The sequence below is a fragment of the Nomascus leucogenys genome, chromosome 16, assembly GCF_006542625.1.
Source record: "Nomascus leucogenys isolate Asia chromosome 16, Asia_NLE_v1, whole genome shotgun sequence".
Lineage (NCBI taxonomy): Eukaryota > Metazoa > Chordata > Mammalia > Primates > Hylobatidae > Nomascus > Nomascus leucogenys.
Window position 1 is genome coordinate 64,951,607 of NC_044396.1, and position 23,364 is coordinate 64,974,970.

At 31.4% G+C, this 23,364-nt stretch overlaps 1 protein-coding gene across 2 annotated transcripts in view; it reads right to left on the reverse strand.

Moving 5' to 3' along the window:
• The window catches only part of CSMD3 (CUB and Sushi multiple domains 3), a 1,213,340-nt gene that overhangs the window by 757,707 nt on the left and 432,269 nt on the right, over window positions 1-23,364 (reverse strand). Inside the window, exon 7 of one of the 2 annotated variants that reach the window (XM_003256134.3) lies at window positions 8,165-8,476. The exons of the other annotated variant lie outside the window; for it this stretch is intronic. Coding sequence (XP_003256182.1) covers window positions 8,165-8,476 — 312 coding nt within the window. The remainder of the gene's footprint in view (window positions 1-8,164; window positions 8,477-23,364) is intronic. 2 annotated transcript variants of the gene reach the window in all.

A 23,364-nucleotide genomic window follows, 5' to 3' on the forward strand; every position in this document is an offset into this window, starting at 1 on the left:
GATCCATCTATCATATAGCCTGTTTTGATTTTCTGCACAGCCCTTATTACCATCAGACAATTATTTACTTGTTTATTGTCTTTTTCTTCCTCACCTGAATATAAGTTCAAAAAAGCAGGGTCTACTAAGTTTTGTTCAATACTGTATACCCAGCAACTGGAAGACAGCTTGGCACTCAGTGGATATTTGTGAGAGAGAAAAAAAAATTAAAAGAAAATAAGATGGAACAGAAGAAAACTGAAAAGAAATAAAGAGAAAAAAGAAAAACAGAAAGAAAAAAATAAAAAGAAAGTATAAAGAAAAATGAGTGAATAAATACATAGTAGAATGTGGTAGTGAAGAGAGTAAGAATAGCACTGTCATCTGTTAGAAATAACACTGCCTAAAACAACAGCTAGGACTGGACCTCCAAATAAAGAAGCTTTTCAATTTAAGGCATAGATGTGGGCATTGGGCCCAGAAAAAAAATGTACATGTGGCTGATTTCACATTTAATGAGATAAGTAGATTGTTAATCTCTAAATTCCTTGATGGTAGCATTGGCCACTTCTATGTTTGTTTTTACACTGGCTATAAATAATCATTAAAATAAGTACATGTCAGCTCAACACCAGTAGGGAATATAAAGTGATGGTAAATACATTAATTAATACGTAATATTTCTCCATAGAATCATAGACTTTTAGGCTTAAAATGGACAGTAGCAATCACATTATTAAGACTTAATTGATTCTTTATTGATTTCTAAATACCCACTTTGTAGATTACAACCTATGCTTGAATGTCTGAAAATTCACTGCTTCCAGTAGCACACAATCTATATTTGAAAAAAAAAACTGAATGTTAAATCAGTCTTCTTTATAATAAACTGCTTTGCACTGTCTTATGGTTCCATACACTAAATTCTACAACCTATGCCAGAGGACAGATTTAATCTCTCTTACACAGAACAACGTATCAAGCATTTGAAGCCAGTTTTATCTCATCCTTCCTCACATGCCATACTCATTCTGTAGTAATTCTTTCTCTTATAATTGACCTATAATTTTTCTCTGTAATCTAATCTCTACAACTTTTTCTTTGGGAATAAAGACTATGCAATATACTTTTGAATTCATCACATGCTCAGTGAAAGATAAGATGTACAATAAAACCCTGATAATTGATTACTTGCTGGGCATACATTAGTATCCATAAAAATACATTTACATGACTACTCATAAACTAACTCCCTCATTGTGATAATGCTTATTAAGATTTTAAAAACAACATGTTTTAGATTTAGAAATTTATACTTTATAAAATTCTTAATAGAATATTTGAAAACAGTTTTAGTTGCTTGCAAACACTTGAAAACATTTAAAATATATTTTATGCATAATAATATAGCCTATTAGTGATGGGCACATAGTAGGCACCTAAAAACTGTTACTTTCACACATGCAGTTTTTGATGTAAAAGAGTGTTACACCAGTTCTTGAATCAAATTTGTGACATAGTAATGTTCTGACATAAACTGGTAATTTAATGTGAATATTAAATCTGTATGATTGTTTGCTGTTTTCTTATTTCTGTTGAGCCTTATAAATATTCAGATGAGCTTACTTGAAAACAATATAAATTATGGTAACAATAAAAAATTCCTGCTTCTTTGGATTAAAATTGCTCACCTAAAATAAACGTTTTATGCTGAATTAACCATTCTTACCTTAAACCTAAGAATAATAAATAATGTACTTGTTTAAAAACTGTTAAACTAGAGTTTCTTTTAAGCTCTAGTTTTGGAGGAGGAAAGTCTACATCATATTCAAGCTCAATTCAACATAATTTCATGTAACCTTATTAACCAAAGTAATATCCTACTGATATGATCATTAGCATTAAATGTACTGTGGCATCATTGACTATACTAGGTCAAAATAAACAGTAGTAATGTCTATAAAAACCTCATAACACATATATTTAATTCCATAAGGTGTTGTAGTTATCTAAGTTAAATTCCTATTGGGAAGTCAAATAAAAAATAATTAATAATTATTATATGTGTATATGAAAACGTTCCCAGAAGAATATATCCAAATTTTGTACTTAAAAACAGCAACTATCAAGACTGCTCTTTAACAGCTAATAGGACTTGTCCACATATTGAAAAAATAATAATAGAAATATAATTCTACTAAAGCCTTCAAGAAAAGCAATGCTAAAGCAAAATACGGTGGAGTAAAACACATCTTAATTATTATTTAACATAATAAAATATGACAAATAACTCCTTGAGAAAGGATACCCAATTGTGCTTATAATCTATGTTATTTCAACTTTAACATCACTTAATGAAAGACCACATAATCAGACATTAAATGAATCCTGAATGAATCAATACTAGTCTACGACTATCAATACTAGTCTAAGACTGGGTTTATATACAGTCTCTGCCAGGCCATAATTTTCTCTACAAAATAATGATATTGTACTAGATAATCTGTAAATTCCCATCTAATTCTAAAATAGATAATTCTAGAAATCCAGGAAAATTTACTTATTATTTCTAAAATCATATCATTACATAGGTTCTTCTGTTTTCAAGTCAATGTTAGGTAAATTCTTAAGGCTATAATATTGAGCTTTAGGGTTTAGGGGGTATTGAAAGAGATATTGTAAGTTAAATATTAACTTAAATATGGCATGAACCCGGGAGGCAGAGCTTGCAGTGAGCCGAGATCGTGCCACTGCACTCCAGCTTGGGCGACAGAGCGAGACTCCCTCTCAAAAAAAAAAAATAATAAATTATATCAAAAGAGATATTATAGCTAAGGCAGCAAATTATTCTGATGAATTTACAAATGTCACTAGATATATGTTATCTAATTTTAAACATCTGGATATTTTGTAAATAAAAAGCCAATTATTTTTAAGCTTATTTATATTAATGTATGTCTTCCTTCAAACAAAACAACTTATTTATTTTTGTTACAGACTAATATTTCTATTCAGCCTAAATACCCACTCAAACCATTTTGAATGGATCTTAGTGACATAAATATAATTTACTAGTTTCAGACATTTATTCGGCTTTCTTTTCTTTTCTTTTCTTTTTTATATGGAGCCTCTCTCTGTCGCCCAGGCTGGAGTGCAGTGGCGCGATCTCGGCTCACTGCAAGCTCTGCCTCCCGGGTTCACGCTATTCTCCTGCCTCAGCCTCCGGAGTAGCTGGGACTACAGGCGCCCGCCACCACGCCCGGCTAATTTTTTATATTTTTAGTAGAGACGGAGTTTCACCGTGTAAGCCAGGATGGTCTCAATCTACTGACCTCGTTATCCACCCGTCTCAGCCTCCCAAAGTGCTGGGATTACAGGCGTGGGCCACCGCGCCTGGCCTCATCTTTCAATAATTAGTTCAAATATTCTCTGAGCAGCCCTCTTTGACTCATATTTAGAGGTTGTCAGTCCCTCTACTGTAATTCAGTAACATTTCAAAAATACTGCTATGCAAGTGTTTCTCATAATAAATGTGTGATTCTTCTTTTTATTTAAAGTTACATAGACTATAGCACAGATTGTATTGTTCATTCTCATATACCTGCTATCCAGTACAATGTCATGCACATCACAAGAACTAAAACATATTTTGTGAATAAAATGAAAATAACAAGCATCCTATGATGTAGGTGTTCTCAGCTACTGAGAAGCTGTGACTTTGGGAATTGAACTTATTGCTCAAGATCATAAAGCTAACAAGGGGCAAAGTACAGTCTCAGCCTAGTTCTTTGACCAAAACTCAAAGTTGATAGTAAGCAATTCTTTTTTATCTTTCCACTGGGAGAAAATACCTAAGAGTTTATGGCACTTCCAGTCATTACTATGTTTAATGCTTATAATAGCCCTGATATAATATTATGATACTATAAAAACTACTTTGCAAATATAAAATTTTAGCTATAATTGTTCATTTGACCTGAACAAACTCTCACACATAGTAGTTTGCAAAGGTGGACTAAAATTCAGTCAAAAATATTAAGTTCTCATTTTGAGGTCTATTGGACACTAATACAGCAAAGCGTGGTGTGGTGTTAATATGCATTTTTAAGAGCCCTAAACCAACATTATTTATTTTCTTCCTCTTTTGCTTCTTTTTATCTCAACGTCCAAAGAATCTTCAAGTGGAGGAGATTGGAAATAACTTTATGTTACTGAGAAAAAGTAGAAAATAAAAATTTTAAGATAATTTAAATTATTGATGTTTTAACTATAGTACAATAGGAAAATTAATTGGAATGGTACCCTATAAAGACCTGAAAATATCTTTGAGAAATATTTCAAGTTTTTCCAGATTATTCATTAATTTTACAGTTGTTATTTAAATAAAATGGTTATAGTGAGTTTATTTATCTATGTGTTAATTTACTTAACACATAGATTAGTCTACACACATCAAGTACAAAATACTGTGTGTAATCCATGTTTTAATGTGTTCATAATAATATTGATGTCAGTTTTTAATACATGCCCCAGTTTATGAAAACAGATAAAGTGGGAACCATTAACTATCAAAAGACATTATAAAACTGAAAGTTTAACTGGAATGTGAATAAAAAAATTTAAAATATTAAATTATCACGTACTGCAAAATAGCATGAACTTGCAGACATCAAATGGACCTATGCTATAGTAATCTCTTATATTTATGTTTTACACTGTAATTAACTTCAACAAAATAATATTAATTAGAATGTTTTTTCATAGGATATTTTTGACTTTATAGTCTGCTAATGGTTAATTATAAAATTATTTTGATTTTATAATCGTCCAAGGGCTAAAAGCAAGACCTTTATATCAGTTCCATTTTGTGAATTTTGAACTAGTAATACAATAAAAGCAATATATTATTATGGATTAATGAAAATGTTGTTGCCTTTATTAAAAAAACTGATATCATAACTGTGACAAAATGTAGTTATCTTTAATACTGAAATATGTAGAGATTTCATTATCTTGAAGAAGGTAATTTCAAGCCTTTAAGTAATTTAAGTGAATTTTCTAGCAAGTGAAATTATAAACACTTGTTCATTCGTTTGACAACTATTTTTTAAACAATATCTATTGGTCAGAAACTGTACTAAGTACTGAAAATGCAGCATGAATAAAACCCACCCACTCCTTATCCTCAGAGAGCTTAAATTTTACAGGAAAATTTATAGGGCTGATAATTACAAATGCAAGCTGCAATGGCAAGTTATAAGAGGAATATCTAACCTTCCTAGAGGTAACAATTTAAGCTAAATCTTGGAAAGGAAATTAGAATTATGTGGTTAAAAGGAACAAGGATTAGCTTCTCAGAGTATCTTTACGGAGAAAAGAATACAATGTTTGGCTAATTAAAATAAATTGTGTTTTGCAAAATAATAGAGTGATTGTGAGAGTTACATGAGATGAATTTGGAAATATGAAAAAGTCAGATCATGCAGTTTCCCGTGGATCATCACCAAGTCTCTGCTTTATTCTTAAGAGCACTGATAAATCACTGAAAGCTTTAAAAGAGTAGTGTTATATGACTGGATTTTTACTTGTAAAAGTTCATTTTAACTATATTGTGGATAATAGATTAGAGGAATAAGATTGTTTTCTGAAATATCTAAAATAATTAAGCAATTGGTTTTGGGTTGTTTACCAACTCATTGAAAAAGTAACTTAAAAGACTCACTCTCTGCATACACACTATAACTTCTTTGGTACTTTGATCAGAATTCATTTTACAAAATCTATCTTGTACCACTAGAATGGGTTTCTCTATGTCCTCGACTCTATTGCAATGTCCTGCAGGAAGGGGACATGCATCATTTATCTTTATTTCCTCTAGAACAGAATCTGGTACTGAGTAAGCATTTTAGGCATTGTGTCTGAGCCAAAATTATTATTTTAAAAATAATACTGGTTTGATGTCAGCAATTTCCAGTTTAGAAATTTGGACCTGCTGGTAATCAAGTCTTAGAAGATAGTTTCATAACTAAGAGCATAGCTATATTTTGAGAACTTTAGAAAACACTAAGCAATAGAATAATAGGTTTCCTCTACTCTTAACATTGATGAATATTTTTACCCATAATATTAAGATGGTGTCTAGAGTATAATAGATAAGTAGCAAACCAAAATCACTGAACTAGTAGTAAGTTATTGAAGAAGAAACAGAAGAACCAATTTGAATTAAAGTAGAAAGTTGATAAAAGTATAACAATTTAAGTCACTGTCAATAATGATGAATACATTAAAAATGTTTTCCATATAATGTTTTACATCTAATTTAAAAAATAAATGAGGAATACATCTCCAAGGTACATGGCACCACTGAATGCATATTAAATTCAAAATCACCATTTTGTAAAGAATATGGGGAAAGGTAAAACAGGTATCAATCTCTCTAACAGCACTGGGAGCTTATGATAATAACGAGAAAGGTTGAGCACTGATTGGGAATCTACCCGGGAAGTACTCTTGATGCTTAATTAAAATTTACTTGAAGAAACTTAAACATTTTATATGGAACCACCTTAAAAGTATTTAACTTAATTTAATGGTTGACTATTACCTTTTCTATTTTCAGTCTGCATTATTGTTCCAAGTTATATAAAATTTTAATTTATAACCACAAAGTTTCTCACACCACTTGACAGCAAACTTTGGCTAAAGCAGAAACTGTATTATTAGTTGGTTTTACAAAAAACTTATGTCAGAAATTATCCTCCTTCTATATGTAATAAAATAATTTCTAGGTAGCCTACCAATATTAGCTCATGCAATTTTCCAAAGAGAATGAAAAAATAGTTTTTAACATTTTAATATAATTTTATCTATTTAAATTTTCTGGTAATAAGACAAAAACTGTTTACTTGATTGAGCAAATCACAAATTTTAACATGGTCCCTATATTCTTATAAATGGTAATATTTATAATAGGAAAGTGAATAGAGAATCAAGGTGATATTGATTTAATCTTTTTGAGAAGACTATTACAGGTTAAAAATTCATTTTAGAATGTGCCTCATTAAAGAGAATCAAAGTACTTTCAGTACAAATTCTAATGGAAACAAACTTCTGAGATATTTTTGTATGATTTTCAATTAATGTATGTAAAGATGTCTTGATTTCTATCCTTCTTGTGCTCTAAGTATTGAATGGCTTCCCATTACTTAAATCATGGTATGTATAAACCATGCCTAATCACACTACAAAAACCATAGCCAGTTTAGAGAAGATATTTTGATATCTTGGAAATGTAGTAGATATTTTATACTTGAAATATGTTCAATTAATTAATGTTCTTACTGATACATATATTGATATAAATAAAGACCTTTTATTCTTTTATACTACATTGAATTTTTTTCCCAAACTTCTCTATGACACTTGCCACCAAGTAACAGAAAAATGTGTTTTCTAGACTTCCTTAATTTGTAAAAGGTAGACTTATATTAATTGAGTAGAAAATTACCAATGTATGATGTGGTTTTATGCCATTTTTCTCTAAAAATAACTTAGACATTTAAAGAATACTTAAATTTTGGAGCCATAAAATCAATGAATAGCTGTTACCTTTTCAAAATGAGAAATCTTTCAATGCAATCATATGGGTCAGGCAAAGAATAAGCTATGTAAACCAATCACCAGACATAATGTTTCTAGGTTTCCCAATCAAACTGTACATATTCTTAAGTACTAACTAACATTTGCATAACATAAAAATATCATGCAAATGCCAAAAATTACTACATGGGATAAATCATCTATGTGTAAATATACGCACTTATTAATCAAAACTGGCTACTTTATTTTCCTGTTTTGTGAACATCATCATAACTGGTATGGAATAAATAATAGGAATTTGGCACTTGTTTTTACTGTCCTATTTATAAATGATTTCTGTTCTACTTTTACCCCCTCCCCCCTCCAACATTTGCATTGCACTTTGACTTATTTTTAAATTTCAATTTCTATGCTTTCAAATTATTCCAGTTTTGGCTGTTACTATCCATATTTTTCAGCTACTTTGAACTTTTTCTTTTGCTTTCTACATCTTGGCTCTCTTTCAGCTCATTCTCTAATTAGAATCATTACCAAAATATAGCTTTGGCTGTAACTAAATGGGCACAAGTAAAATAACATCCAATACCTCTATGAGTAACAACTGCAAGCTCTTTAGTTCTTTCTATCTGTTCAGCATGTCTTGGTCTTCTCCTGGTACTTTGTGTATCTGCTTGATGAGGAGAGAGCCCGTCCTTGGAAGTGTTGGGGTCCAGACCTGAATTTCTGAGACTCGTAACTTGCACTCGCTGTTCCTCGGAAAGTCTATGGATGGTGACAGCTGTAACACTGGATACAGTAACATCTGCAGGTGTGCTAGCAACAGCAATAGCACCAGTGGTAGTCCTGTTATGCTCCTCTAACTCACCAGTGGAGGTAGTGTGGGTCAATGTAGAAGAACCTGTGGGACACAGTAGCACTAGATGCTAACTTTTTCTTTTTAAATTTTGTTTATTTTTTCTGATAAGTTTAATCAATCATATTCTCTTCTATTACCTTAAGGATAATCAACGTGAAGAGGCAAAACACAAACACGCGAGTAAATTTTGAAGCGCACTAGATCTGTCGGTTTGTTTCTATCAACCATCCTATGGATAGATATACACACAAAATATACCACATTTTAACTGTAATACATTGAAGAGAGCAGGTAAAAGAGTAAACCCTTTATGTGGCCCTGAATCAATCTTTTAAAAAAATCTACAGATGAATTTTAGCAACGAATGCCTGGCAAGTGTCAGGTTTTGATGGAATGGGTAACTATGTAACCACACTTTTCTCAAAAGTATGCTTTGAATAGTCTGCCATATCTCTTCATAGTTTCTGGGAAAAATATCAAAATTTTCTATTTTAAGACAAGCAAGTGAAGAAAAGAGAATTTAAAATCAAAGCCAAAATGAAAACAAATGATGCAAAAAAGAGACACTAAAATAACCACTATATGAAAATGTCTTTCTTAACCTCATTTGTCATGAGCTAAGTACCTTAGAATTTATCGAGTTTTTAAAAATTAATTAATACTTTTTACTATTTTAAAGTAATATTTTAGTCTAACGAATTCTGAACTAATTAAAATTAAGCAAATTATGAAATTCGAAAGTGGTTGAAACTTAACTCTTAGTATACAGCACGGAACTTTAATTCACACAACGCTAGTTTTAACTATTGGTTGGGAATTTCTAAATATCTCATAAGCATTTCATAGTGTGTATATGTGCGCATGTGTGTGTGTTTAATATTACCACATTTTTATTCTAATTAAATATTTTTTTAATAATTTAAAAGTATGTATTCAAAATGTCAAATTAGAGTTTGCTTTTTCATTTTACTTAATTTTTTTTAAAGGAGGTTGTTCTTGGTAGTTCATAATACTTATATAATGAAAAAAGTAACTTTATAATAGAAGCATGAAATTGAATGGGGGTATGTTTAAAAGGATCTTGACAGCTAAAATCCTTAACAGCAACAAAAAAAAATATTGAATTTTGGAGCTGCAGCTACTCATTAGGAATCATAGTCAGATCCCGGTTGGAAAACTTCTGAATATTTTCTAAAGCCAATGAGTGGTATATGTTTTTATACACTTCTCAACATTTCAAAATTCTGTTGGCAATGTTTACTTAGATATTTTAGATAAAAATGCTACGGATATTTTAACCATTCTGAAAGAAAAAAAAGCAATGTCAATATGGTTTGAGAATACTCTGCCTTTTTTATTTTCCTCTTGTGCTGTAGGCAGGTGATTAGTAGGATTAATAATTCCGCTTTCTGCCTTAAATTCAAAAAGGAAGAAAGTAAGTCAAACCTGGAGCCCCTCACTCATAGGCAAACAGAAAAGCCCATTTCTGCCCCTAATTCTTCCAGGTTGAGTCATCATATCTGAATTTGATGTAGAAATTCAGAAGTATTAAATGATTTTTGTATTTTGAAAGAGCCAAAAGTAAATGAGGTATGATGATTATCAAATTATTTTAAATATTTTAATGTTTTTAAGCATGAATCAGATAGCTTCTATTGAATATTTATCCAAGTTGTTTTGTGACCTATTTCATAGATCAGAATCTACTAAGTTCACATTGGTTATATAAATCAGGTTGCAATATTTAGTCAGCTAATATTTGATAATAATTTTTTAATCACATGGTTAAGCAATAGCGCTTGCACTACTACAATACAGTAATTGAATTCATGGTAACTGTACATCACAAATGTACAGTTTCATACATACATCATGATGAGCTCATGTGCTCATTATTATGAAACCTGATCCATATGATTATTCTCCTAGAGAGTTTAATTAAGCCTTTTTTATTTTTGAGAGGAATATGAAGTCAGAGTAAAAACTAATGCTTTAATATTTTTATAAACTCATCATAATTTTCAGACTTTCAGGTTTAATTTTAATAAAAGAAACTATTAACTATAAACATATGTTGGTAATTATAAGCTAAATTTATGAGAAATAATGGAATTTATACTATGTCACGTGTCTGAGCACACCTACCTTTACCAAAGGGATGGATTAAATTATCATATTCCATCAGAGTCATTATGATCATTCTCAAATAATCCCTTGAATTTGAGTCAGTATATCTGAGATAATCCTTATGAACAGGCTTAGGGGGCTTAGGCTGCTTCTCTAATCACTCAAGACCTGCAGACCAAATCCAAACACTCACTTTCTTGAAGACCTCTGGGGAGAAACACAGTTCCAGACCAAATTTTGGAGTTAGAACTGGTATTTGGTAATGTCTAGACCCAGGACTTTCTAGCAGTCCCAACCTTAAAATATTTAGCATAAGAGCTATACTTCCCACCAACAGTGATGATGATTCAGTACTCTTCCCTTAACCTAAATTTGGGACAGTGTTTAAGGTTGAAACAAAGCATTAAACCCCAGAATTTATTTAATAATGATAATCTAACCAGATATGTATTCCAGCCAGGTATTTTACTAACCAATTCTTATGTTTTACTTATATATTGTGTTCATATTCTTTCCACACCATACTGGGATGCAAGCTCCCTGAAGGCTAAAATTTTTGTATATTGATTTCACTGCTGAATCCCTAGCCCCTAGAACATTGCCTGGCACATAGTAGATGCTCCAGAAACATTCATCAGAAGAAATAATAAAGAATGAATTCAATAGGACTAAAATCATATTAGCAATAATAAAAATACACATTTCACAAATGGAATATGATTATAATTTTTACCATGCAAAAGTCGCATTTCAAACAGTGACATGAATGAAGAGCAATTTCAAAGCAGGGGGAACATAAAATTTTGGTTTTAACTTTCAAAAACATCACTTTGAAAAAGTGTGGAATCTGAAGATTAAGTTGCATAAGTAATAATTACTTCAAAATTTTTGTTATTATTTCCAAAACAAAAGTTTAATCTGTTAGTATAAAATAGATTTACTTAGAATATTCAAAGTTGTGTAGAATTAAAAAGGGATATATCTCATGCTTACAGAAAGTATAAATGCATCTAAACTTAGTTAGATATGTTTGATACATATAGTGGAACTATAAAGAAATAACACTGATCTCCTTTTTAAGGTAATAAAGTCATCCATTACCATACAGTTATGTCATATATTGCATTTACCATTTTATTTTAATATTAACGGTTTGAAATACTGATATTGGTAATATTTTAAATTGGCAGTGTATGAAACACAGATTTTTAAATTGTCAAAATTCACCACTTAACAGTTTAAAAATACTCAAAATTTTTGAATACACAACTATTTTATTAAGTAATTGCCAATGCTGGAAAAAGTCTTAGAATTATGTATAGCAATAATTCAATATTAAATGTACATATAGCTATCCAATGTTAAAAGGATATTTTACTTTCATTTTTGAAAAAAATTAAGTATGCTACACAATTATGTAAGCACTGTCTGATAGCACAGTTAAATGTATATATTACAAGACATAAAACTCAAAGAAAGAAAATGTACATTCAGAAAACTCTTTCTTCATTTGATATCAAATGATATATACAAGGTGTAGCTTATCACAATTAGATTATCCTGTCATTAAGTTACTTGAGAAAAATTTAAAAATAAGGTGTTTGCAATATGAAAACTTATCTGAAATATAATTTTAATAATGCTGTTTAACAAAACATTCCTAAACTAACAAAAATAAAATAAAAATGATTTACATATATAAACATGCTTCACTAAGTCATAACTATATGTCATCTATGAAATTATGATAATGGAAAATCACATGTTACACATATAAGTTGGAAATTTTATTTAATAGTAATGGTACAATGTTAAATTTGAAATTTTATTATGTGTTTTCAAAAATTTTTTGAAAGTTATTAATTTTAACAAAATAGGTACCAAATAATACCTCATGATAGAATTTGAACTTCATTTTGATTAAATTTTTTGTCTTATAATTTTAAAATTTTATGTTAAGTTTCTTTGTAAGTATTCTCTAACTCATTACCAAAATAAAAAAACAGAATATATTGCTAGAGATATGTGTGGATGACCCAAAATATATAAGAACACGTAAAAACAACTACATATTCAAAGAAGTTTTTAGGTACTTATGTTTAGCACATTATGTTATGTAAATTAGTTTAATATATTCTGTTCCTTCCTTTAATTTTAGTGTTTCATATGAAACATTTTAGTGGAAATTTAACAAAATAATAATTTTGTGACATTGTGATATGTAATAAAGTAAAATGTCATAAATGTTTAACATTAAAACATCCAAAATAAAAATTATGTATACACAAATAGCACCAACATAAAGTCTAAATACTATGACTAATTCTATTCAAGCCATCATTTGGAGAGTCATTATCATATGTAATTTAATGTTGTTTTTTTTTCTCCTTTTCTTTAATATGACTTCTGTGAAACTTATAGGAAAACATACCAATAAATGAGGACACTTGCAAACTAATTGAATATGAGGGAATGAAGTGAAACAAAGCTCTAATTTGTTACATTTTTAAAAATTTACAGTTTTCATTAAGCATATGCTAGTTGCGAAAATAATTGAAATATTTTGCATTATAAAAGGTATTAATTTCAGTATTTTAAAATCTGGCTACCCTAGTATTCAGCAGTTTAAACTGCTGGATGGGTGCAAACTATTAATATGCAATTTAGAAAAGAGATGGATTAACTGAAAGTAGCCCTTAAAACTGTAGGAGAAATAGAAATGTTTTACCTTTGATTAATTATTATTAAGTATAAAATTATCTTTCTGACTACGAGAATTTTAAGTAAATCCTGGAAAAGAACTAGTTTATAATTTTTTAAAAATGTATATGTATATTGATCTTATAAAATTTGATTTCAAATTAAAATGCTGTATTTACATTGAAACTTCATAAAATTAAAATCTTAAAATATATTACTCAATAATACAATATAGCCTTGATTATAAGAGGCATATCTAAGAAAAAAACTGCAGCAATTAAACTATGAAATGACAATGCAAAATTGGCTATCATTTGTGCCCAGATTTCTGAGAGGTTAAAGTAAAAAGAAGTTCATCTTAGTGATGTAAGAAAAAATTCAGTAATTCATGTAACAGATTTTCTAAGATTAAGAATAAATAAATAGGTATACTAATTTAAAAATATAATTGAGTTTAAATACATATCACCTTTCTGAATTTACTGACATATTGATATATGTTTATTTTTATGTTATATACTTTATTAAAGTTTATAAGCATTAAATAGGAAACCAGTGTTAAATTTTGCATTTGGATTTGTTGTCATTTATCATGTACAAGTGGCCTTGATGAAATAATATGCAAAATCAATGAATAAATAAATAATATATTTGCAATTCAATCTGAAACTGATGATAGTAAGATTTGTCAGTAAATGTAGTGGTACATCTACTAAAATCACTTTGTGACTAAATTAATAATTGTAAAACAAATATTAACAAATTATACACTATTCCACAATGTTTATATGCAAGATAAGGATCTCAAATTATGAATTGCTAGAAATTTTAATAAACACACATGCCAAGCAACCATAAATACCTTTCTATATGAAATATGGAAATATCAAAACTTTTAGAAAGCCTTAGGGCGACTACAGTTTTGGTCAACCATGACAAAACAATACATACACATAAATGTATGAATTTTATATTAAATATTGCAGTTTTGCCCTAAGAAGGAGAATGGATAGACATCTCATTTCTTAGTACAAAAAATATAATAAGAGTGTGCTAGAGAAAAGCTATTTTAAATGGAGAGTTTAAGAATCTTGAAAATAGTATCTCTCTCTCAAAAGATCATTTCTTGCTTCACCCAGTTGATTAGGACAAATTTGTAGAATTAAAGTTCAGAGTAGTATCACTTTAATTTTTTATGCATTTTGGAAGCTTCTCCGACGTGTAGCTGTGCATCATAGGTGTCATTTTTAAATTTAGATATGCAAATCCACAAAAACACATACCACTTGCAGAAATACATTTCACACAATACAAACTGAATTCTTTTTAAGTAACTAATAGTCTTATAAAGTCACAAAACTGACAACAAATGTTGAAGACCTAGGTTTTAAAAGAAGAATCATGGCATCACTGTTACATTTCACAATAAGAAGAGAAAAGAATAGGATGCCCCTCTACATCTTTGTACAACCATCAACCAGAATCCTGAATTTTTAGATCTTTTTGTTGAGACACCTGTCATCTCTTAGCTAGAGTAAAAGAATTTGTCATTCTGGGATTCCCCTAAACAAACAAAATGAAACTTCACACACACTTGTTTCATTCATTTCCACATAAAATCTTGTGGAACAGCTGGCAGCTCTCATGGAAGAATATTTTATTTCAAGATATCATGTCAGAAGCACCTCATTTTCATAGCCTTGCTTTCTCTGACAATCCTTGCCTTATTAATATCATTTGAAAGCAGAGAGCATGTCTTACACAGGCTTATCCCCTGTTTCTGACTGAATATTTGATAAATATGTGAGGAGAGAATAAATTAGTAAAAATGTCTAAATGTATTACCTTCTTTCTGAATAATATAAAAGTTTTGTATTTAATTAATATTTATTGATGGTAAAATTTATTTTTCAGGATATAAACATAAGCAAAGAATTGGATCTGTTCAGATACACGCAAATAATGCAAAACACACTTATAACATACTTTTATTTTCTATTTCACGTGCTAGAATAGAGGTATGAAAAAGAGGAAGAAACATCCGACACATAGCAATTACTTCTTCATTTATGTTTTCTCAAATGAGAGTATCATTTCCCCTGTCTGTTTCTTCTATCTCCCAATATTCTTTCCAAAAACACAAAACCTGTATTTTATAATGATAGTATTTATTTTGACAGAGAAAGGAGAAAAGTAAAGAAAATTTGTGGGTGGGGTTCCTTTCTATACCAATAACTATTGAAAGAAAAAATAAGAGCAGTCTTTATCCTAACCTACTCATCATATCCCTGGGTCACAGCTACCTTCACTATCGGAATGTACCTCTGTTTATCCTTTGTTTACTTCCAAAATGACTGGCCTTTAAGTTTGGGGCCTATGGAAGTGTCATCATTTTTCATTAATTGTAGATGTTCTTTAATGCCTAAAATATACATAAGGCTGCTTTTATATATGTGATACGATTTAATGGGAACCAAGAAACTATGCTTATCCCCCACATCTTTCTCTCTGTGTACCTCAATGGTGTTAAAAGATGTTCTTAAGAATTAAGTATTGGCCAGGTGCGGTGGCTCACGCTTGTAATCCCAGCACTTTGGGAGGCCTAGGCGGGCGGATCACGAGGTCAGGAGATCGAGACCACGATGAAACCCCATCTCTACTAAAAATACAAAAAAAAAATTAGCTGGGCGTGGTGGCGGGCGCCTGTAGTCCCAGCTACTCGGAGAGGCTGAGGCAGGAGAATGGCGTGAACCCGGGAGGCGGAGCTTGCAGTGAGCCGAAATTGCGCCACTGCACTCCAGCCTGGGCGACAGAGACTCCGTCTCAAAAAAAAAAAAAAAAAAAAAGAATTAAGTATTGCCCACCAAAATTATTCTCTCATAACCAGACAAATAACTTTTTGAATGATAAAGGGCCATAGTAGAGTAATTGTTTAACTATTCCACTTTTATTAGTTTATTATTAAGTTTTCTTCTCCTTACAAAAAATACTTGGGGAAATTTTAGAGACATGTGTTTTGGGGAGAAGTGTGAAGTTTACCATAAGACAATTTAGTGATTTTTATTGAGGCATTTATCATAAGTTGATATCTGATCCATATGATTGTTATGTAACTGGAAGAATAGGGTTCATTATTAATAGGTCTGGTGTAAAGAAGGTGTGGGTGGCTAGGAAGGGCTGCCATTCTGGAGGAAAGACGATTATGGTGTTGACTGTAGAAAGGTTGCTGAGCAACTGGTGAGAAGCTGCATAAATATGCTCAAGTAAAGCAGCCTAACAAGAAACACAGGCCAAAGACGTCTTACTTTCCTGCACCATACATTCTGTAGAGCATTTGGTATTCTGTAGCAGCAAACTAATTAGTAGCAGGAGTTATTTTCTTGAAAATAAATACCAATTTTGGCTTAGAAAAAAAGAGCATGTTGGAGGGGAAAAAAAACTTCAGAAATGGTAAGAGTATACAGAGTCTATTATCAAAGCTATCATTGTCCTAAAAGCAAATATATTATATATGAATATTATATATGGGGTATTACATATAATTATATATTTGGATATTTATATTTGTCCATATTTAGAGATAAATGTATTTCTTATGTGATTATTATGCTAATTTCCTTTACACAAATACCTTTCATTTAGAGAATATAAGTAAAAAATAGAAGAACAAACAAAAACTGTCTTTTAATACCATCAATAAACAAGGGTATGAACACCAAGATATACACCATTTATATTTGACTTCAAGTGTGCTTTCTTTAGTTTTATTAAGGCAACAGATGATGTTAAAATTTAGCCATAAAATATAACTATTTGACCAATAAAGATCTCAGAAATCATATATTTTAATGTTATAATATCTGGCCAACTGTCTTTGACTCTTTCTACTCTAGAAGTAGAAAGTTTGATCCTCGGGATGATACAAATTAGAAGGTTAATTAGAGCTTCCTTCACTCAAATCTTCCCTGGAGGAGAGACAGATAGTCTGTTGCTTAATTAGAAAGAAATTCCGTCAAATTTGGAACAGAAATAAAATGGGTGAAATATGAAGGAAGAGATTCAGCAAACTACTTCTGCTTTACATATTTGTACCTATTGAAAAAACAAACCCTACCTTGTATTCATTCCAAAAAATGCAAATGTTATACGTGAATCTTTCTAATACCCTACTTTTTCTACACCAATGAGAATGGAGATTTTTCCCCTTTCTCTATGTTTCAATAGCATTCTACACATCCTAACGTTAAAAGTTATTACATTCCATCTTCTCTTTACCTCATCCTTGCTATTTCACAAACACAAATTAAAGGACTATTATACTTTAGATACATGGTAGATTATGATAGATACATAGATGATAGATTAGATAGATAGATAGATAGATAGATAGATAGATAGACAGATGATAATCTTCACCCATGTCTTTCAAGTAAACAGTCTAATAGCTATTTAAAAAATAATCAGAGCAATGTGATATGTTTAATAGAGGATACAGTATAACTAGGAAAACACAACTGTGGAAGCCCTTAGATTTGCTTACACAAACCAGGAAGACTTTCTAGTTGAAGAGACATTGGCATTGATCTTAAAGGATGAGCAGATTTTCCCTGATACATGAGGGATAAAATAACATTTCAGTCAGAGGTAGCAGATTAGAAAAAGGTGCTGTAGAGGAAAAGGCAAGACATATTCAGAAAACTGCAAATTATTTGGCATGGCAGGAATGAAAAAACAAAATACTAGGCACCAAGACTTGAAGAGCCAAAACACTTCAACTTAACTTGAAAAAATGAAGCATCACTAAAGGACATAGAGCATGAGATTGATAACAAGATTGGCATTTTAGAAAGAATGTTCTTGCTATAATGTGGACAAGGTATTAAAGAGCTACATGGACTACAGGAGGTGTCAACAACCCCCAGGCCACAGACTGGTACCAGTCCTTTGCCTGTGAGGAACCGGACCACACAGCCAAAGGTGAGTGGTGATCAAGCAAGCAAAGTTTCATCTGTATTTACAGCTACTCCCCATTGATCACATTACCTACTGAGCTCTGCCACCTATCAGATCAGTGGTGGCATTAGATTCTCATAGGAGCATGAACTGCTCATGCGAGAGATCTAGGTTGCAAACTCCTTATGAGAATCTAATGCCTGATGATCTGTCAGTGTCTACCATCACCCCCAGATGGGACCACCTCATTGCAAGAAAACAAGCTCAGGTATCCCACTGCTTCTCCATTATGGTGAGTTTTATAATTATTTGATTATATTTTATAATACAATAATAATAGAAACAAAGTGCAAAGTAAACGTAATGTGCTTGGATCATCCAGAAACCATCCCCAGCCCCAGTCTGTGGAAAAACTGTCTTCCACAAAACCAGTCTCTGGTGCCAAAAATGTTAGGGACTACTGGACTACAAGCAAGAAAAACATTTAACTGCTTCAACCACATGACTATTTTGCAATAGAGTTGCTAGATTTAGCAAATAAGAATATAGAACACTTGGTTAAATTTAAATGTCACATAATCAACAATTGTTTTGTTATTTTGTTTGTTTTTAGTATAACTATATCCTGTATAAAAATGTTTCTTTTTTATCTGAAATTAAAATTCAACTGAGCATTCTGTATATTATCTGGAAACTCTACCTTGATATTAATTTAGACTGACGAACTGAAAATTTTCTACATACCAAGTAAAAACTAGTAGCAAATATTAATGCTTTCAATGTAAGTAGTATTTGATTGATCCTGTGAAAACTTTTGAAATGACAGAGAATGGACATGATGACATCACAAGGACATCTAGGCAAAACTCATGAAAGCATCATTTTATTAAATGAGAAATGGAAAGAAGGCAAGTTGAATATAGTGTTCTAAGTTATTTTATTCCAAATATATTTAAGTCTACAACCATTTTAGTATTAAAACCATCAAATGCTCTAGTCCTATATTCATTATAAAAATACATGTTCTGTAGTTAAGGAAAAAATTATACTGAGAATTAAATCCATAGATTTACACATAAAAAGTCAGCTTTCTGAATAATGATTCAATTCATAGAAAATTGAATGGCAGATATTTCCAGTAAGAACTTATTGCTCTTTGAATTATATACAGACACCGTAAGTGGCAACAAAAACTGAATAGTTACCCAACCTCACAACATCGAGTAATACTTTTTGACCTGTTAGTCTTTTTTTATTCAGGTAATAGAAAATATAAAATGGAAAGTAAAAAATTCAATGTTTTCTATAGATAGATAATTAGGTAGATAAAGATACAAATATAGATACCTTCTATGAGTTTCCCTCATCTTCCTCTAGCATATATGAGACTATATATCTGTGTGTATATATGTATATATCTATATCTGTGTAGAGAGATATCAGGTACATAAAGAAATCTCTGAACTCTGAAAAGGCATTTGAAGTAAGAGCATTCTATTTTATCAAGATCATAGGCATATTATTTGGTTTGAATTTTTGATGACATTATCAATTAAAGCAAAAAAATTAATCATTAGTGTAGTTTTAAATATCTAATAGTTTTATATCCACCCAGATAATTTTGGTGTATTCCAATTACAGATATGAAGATGAATATTTAATCATTTTCCTGAAGTATACTTTTAACCTTTATAAAGGTAATGAAAACTTGCTTCACTCATCTGTGAGAAGATGCCTTTGTATTTCTCCAGATTTCTAAAGAGATGATTAAGACACTATAAACGTATTTGACATTCCAATACGTTTACTTCAAATAAATAGATACCAAAAATATTTTAAAAACATGGCATAAAAAGCAATAGGCATTTATTGAGCACTTAGTATTTGCCAGACATAGTCCTAATTTATTCATTTAATCCTTAAAGGTAACCTACGAGCTAATAATGATAAAGCTCAGAGCTTCTTCAAAACATACACTGAGTCACATAGCTATAACTGGCAAAGCTAAAAGATGGACCGAAATTGCACAATCTCAAAACGATCTTAACTTCTGTGAAATCAGTGCCTTTATGTAGCCTCTCCAATACAGTATAGCATATAAACACTTGGATGTGAGTCAACATGTTATTTATTTACGCTTTGTTTTCACTGTATTTCTTTTTCATCACCTCCTTTCTCAACAGAGGCCTGATTGCCTCCAGGGTCCTCCTGCAATTCCCTCTGCAGGATTTTTATGCAGAGCTCAAAGGGAAATTTTCTCTAAATTCCCTCCCTAGTTTTTGTTTCCTGAGAGTCTAGGTCCTTTCGTGAAAGTACACTAAATGAAAAGAGAAGGGCAATGATGGGGAGGTGTTAGAGTTTGGGGAGAAGCAATGAAGATGATGTACACATCATCTCTAAGAAAAATAGAAGGGTCTAGGAATCTGTATTCTCACCTGTGGCTAGGATTTCCTCACTCAGGCTTATCATGGAAAGAAGAGGGTCATCTGCCTTCATAGAAAATATGGGTTTGGACAATGATGACTAAATGGCTTTCTCCCCATAGTCTAGTCGCTACAAAGGCCTATTGGATTCTTGCGCAAATCAAGGGAAGAGAAGGTGCCAAATGTTTCTTCTACCCTCATCCCACAATGACCTACAGAATGTTTTTCCTGTCAAATATGATAGGGGCTCTCAAATATATTTGAATTTAAGAGAACAAAGTAACATTTCTTGCCTATGTGGATTAAATTTCATACCTGTTTAATGTGTAAATACATTAAAAATGTACAACACATCTCAATAGCTTATTTTTGCTTGTTTAAATAATTTAGTTTAAGGGTGAAGTTTGATACCTCTATGTTCTATTTTGTCTTTTAACAATTTGAGTTCTTCTATTATAAAACAGTTCTTAGTAATCTAATTTCACTCATCTTTGCAAAGTATCTGCTGCTCAATAGTTACAAGACTCACATTAGCATACTTGTGGCTTCTTACTATGTTGCTAATGTGGATCATTTTTGCCACCTTTGGGCATGAACAAAGATTCTGCAAGTTTCTGGTTCCTAACTTTTACCAACAAGGTCTTCTCCAATCTTCAGAAAATTTCTTGCAAGTCATCTTTTTTCCCAGTCACACATCAATTTAATTTTTCATGGACAGTGGATGCTTTATGATGAGGACATTTACACCAGAGATTCAGGCATCCATTAGTCCTCAGCCAACTATTCCCCACTGTTCCTAATAATCATAGCCTAACACTTATTGATCACTTATTTAATGCATATTCCATGATAAACAATTCATATATAATCATCATAACAACCGTGGGCAGCAGATACCATGAAAATTTATACAGCTGAGGGTAAACAACTTGATTTAAGTAATTCATTCATGTATTCACTCAACAAGTATTTATCGTCTTAGGTCATTTATTCATTCATCCAGGATTTTAGGCAACAAGAATTTGTTGAGTGCTTAGTTTATGCCAGAGGCTGGATGATCCAGACATGAACAGTATAGACACTGTGTTTCCTGAGAAATATTACATTCAAATGGGAGACAAAAAGAATGAACAGATAAATAAAACAGCAGGTAGTGAAACACAAAGTGACTTTTGAGCTGAAACCATAATAAAATGAAAGAATTATTTAAGAAAAAGACCTGATATATGGCACTTTTACTCAGACTGTCAGATTACACAGATTTTTTTCTTAATCTTGGTGACATAATACTTCCTATCCAGTTATCACTTGGGCATTTCACTTTATTTCTCTATACTATGTTCCACAGTCTCTTGTGTCCTACGTTTCTATGAAACAATACTTATTTTTAGCCAAGATAATATTATATTTTGAGAATAAAATTTAATTATTTAAAACCTGCGTGACAGAAATAAAATTAAATTGATGGCAATTGCATCAATATTTTATTTCATTCAATGAATACTATATACTGAGTTTCTACCTTTTGCTAGCTATTGTTACATGATAGAATGCAATGGTGGGCATGGGAGATAACGTGAACAAAGGGATAAACAATTAACAAAAATAACAGAATATGTTTGTACTACGGTGCTGTGTTATATTAAATATGGTTACATATTCTTTGTGACTCTTGACTAAGAGGTAGAGTAGGTGTGACTCTATTAAGAGGTGGAGTCTATTTCCCACCCACTTGGGTAAGGATGTCCTAATGACTTGCTATGACCAACAGAGTGCAGCAAAAGGGATGATGTGTGACTTCTGGAGCCTCACTTTCAATATACTTTGTAGCTTCCACCTTGGATCTCTTGGGATGCTTTCCTCAAACTGCCACTGATATGGTTTCACTGCGTCCCCACGCAAATCTCATCTTGAATTGGAATAATCCTCATGTGTCAAGTGCAATGCCAGATGGAGATAATTGAATCATGGGGGCAGTTTTCCCCCTACTGTTCTTGTTCTTATGGTAGTGAATTAGTCTTATGGTAGTGGTAGTGAATTAGTCTCATGAGATTGAATAGTTTTATAAATGGGAGATCCCCTACACAAGCTCTTGCCTCCTGCCATGTAAGATGTGACTTTGTTCCTCATTCACCTTCTGCCATGATTGTGAGGCCTCTCCAGTCATGTGGAAATGTGAGTCAATTAAACTTCTTTCCTTTATACGTTACTCAGTCTCGAATACGTCTTTATTAGCAGCATGAGAACAGACTAATACAGCCACGTAAGGAAGTATGCCTGGCTACCAGAAGATAAATGGCACAAGGAGTAAAACTGAAGTGTCCCAATTTACAATACTGTGTTATGCCATATTGGACCCTCTATCATAGTCAACTATCTAGCTGACTGTAACTACACATGCGAGCAAAAAAGCATCTTGCCAACCAAAAGAATTGTGAGAAATAATGAAGCGTTCTGTTTTAAGCCTCTAATACATGATTTGCCTTTCACAAGCCATGTTTAACTGAAACAATGGGTTAAATGCTAGAGTTTTATGGAAGTATGTAATAGAAGCACTAATCTGGTCTTGGGGGTCAAATTAATAAACAGAGGCTTTGTGAAAAATGTTATGTTTAAACTAAAACCAAAACAATGAATAGGAATTTCCAAGGTGAAAAGAAAATAAATAAATTTATTTTCTTTTACAAACAGAGGCCTGTATTGTATTTCTTTTCTTTTTACAAACAG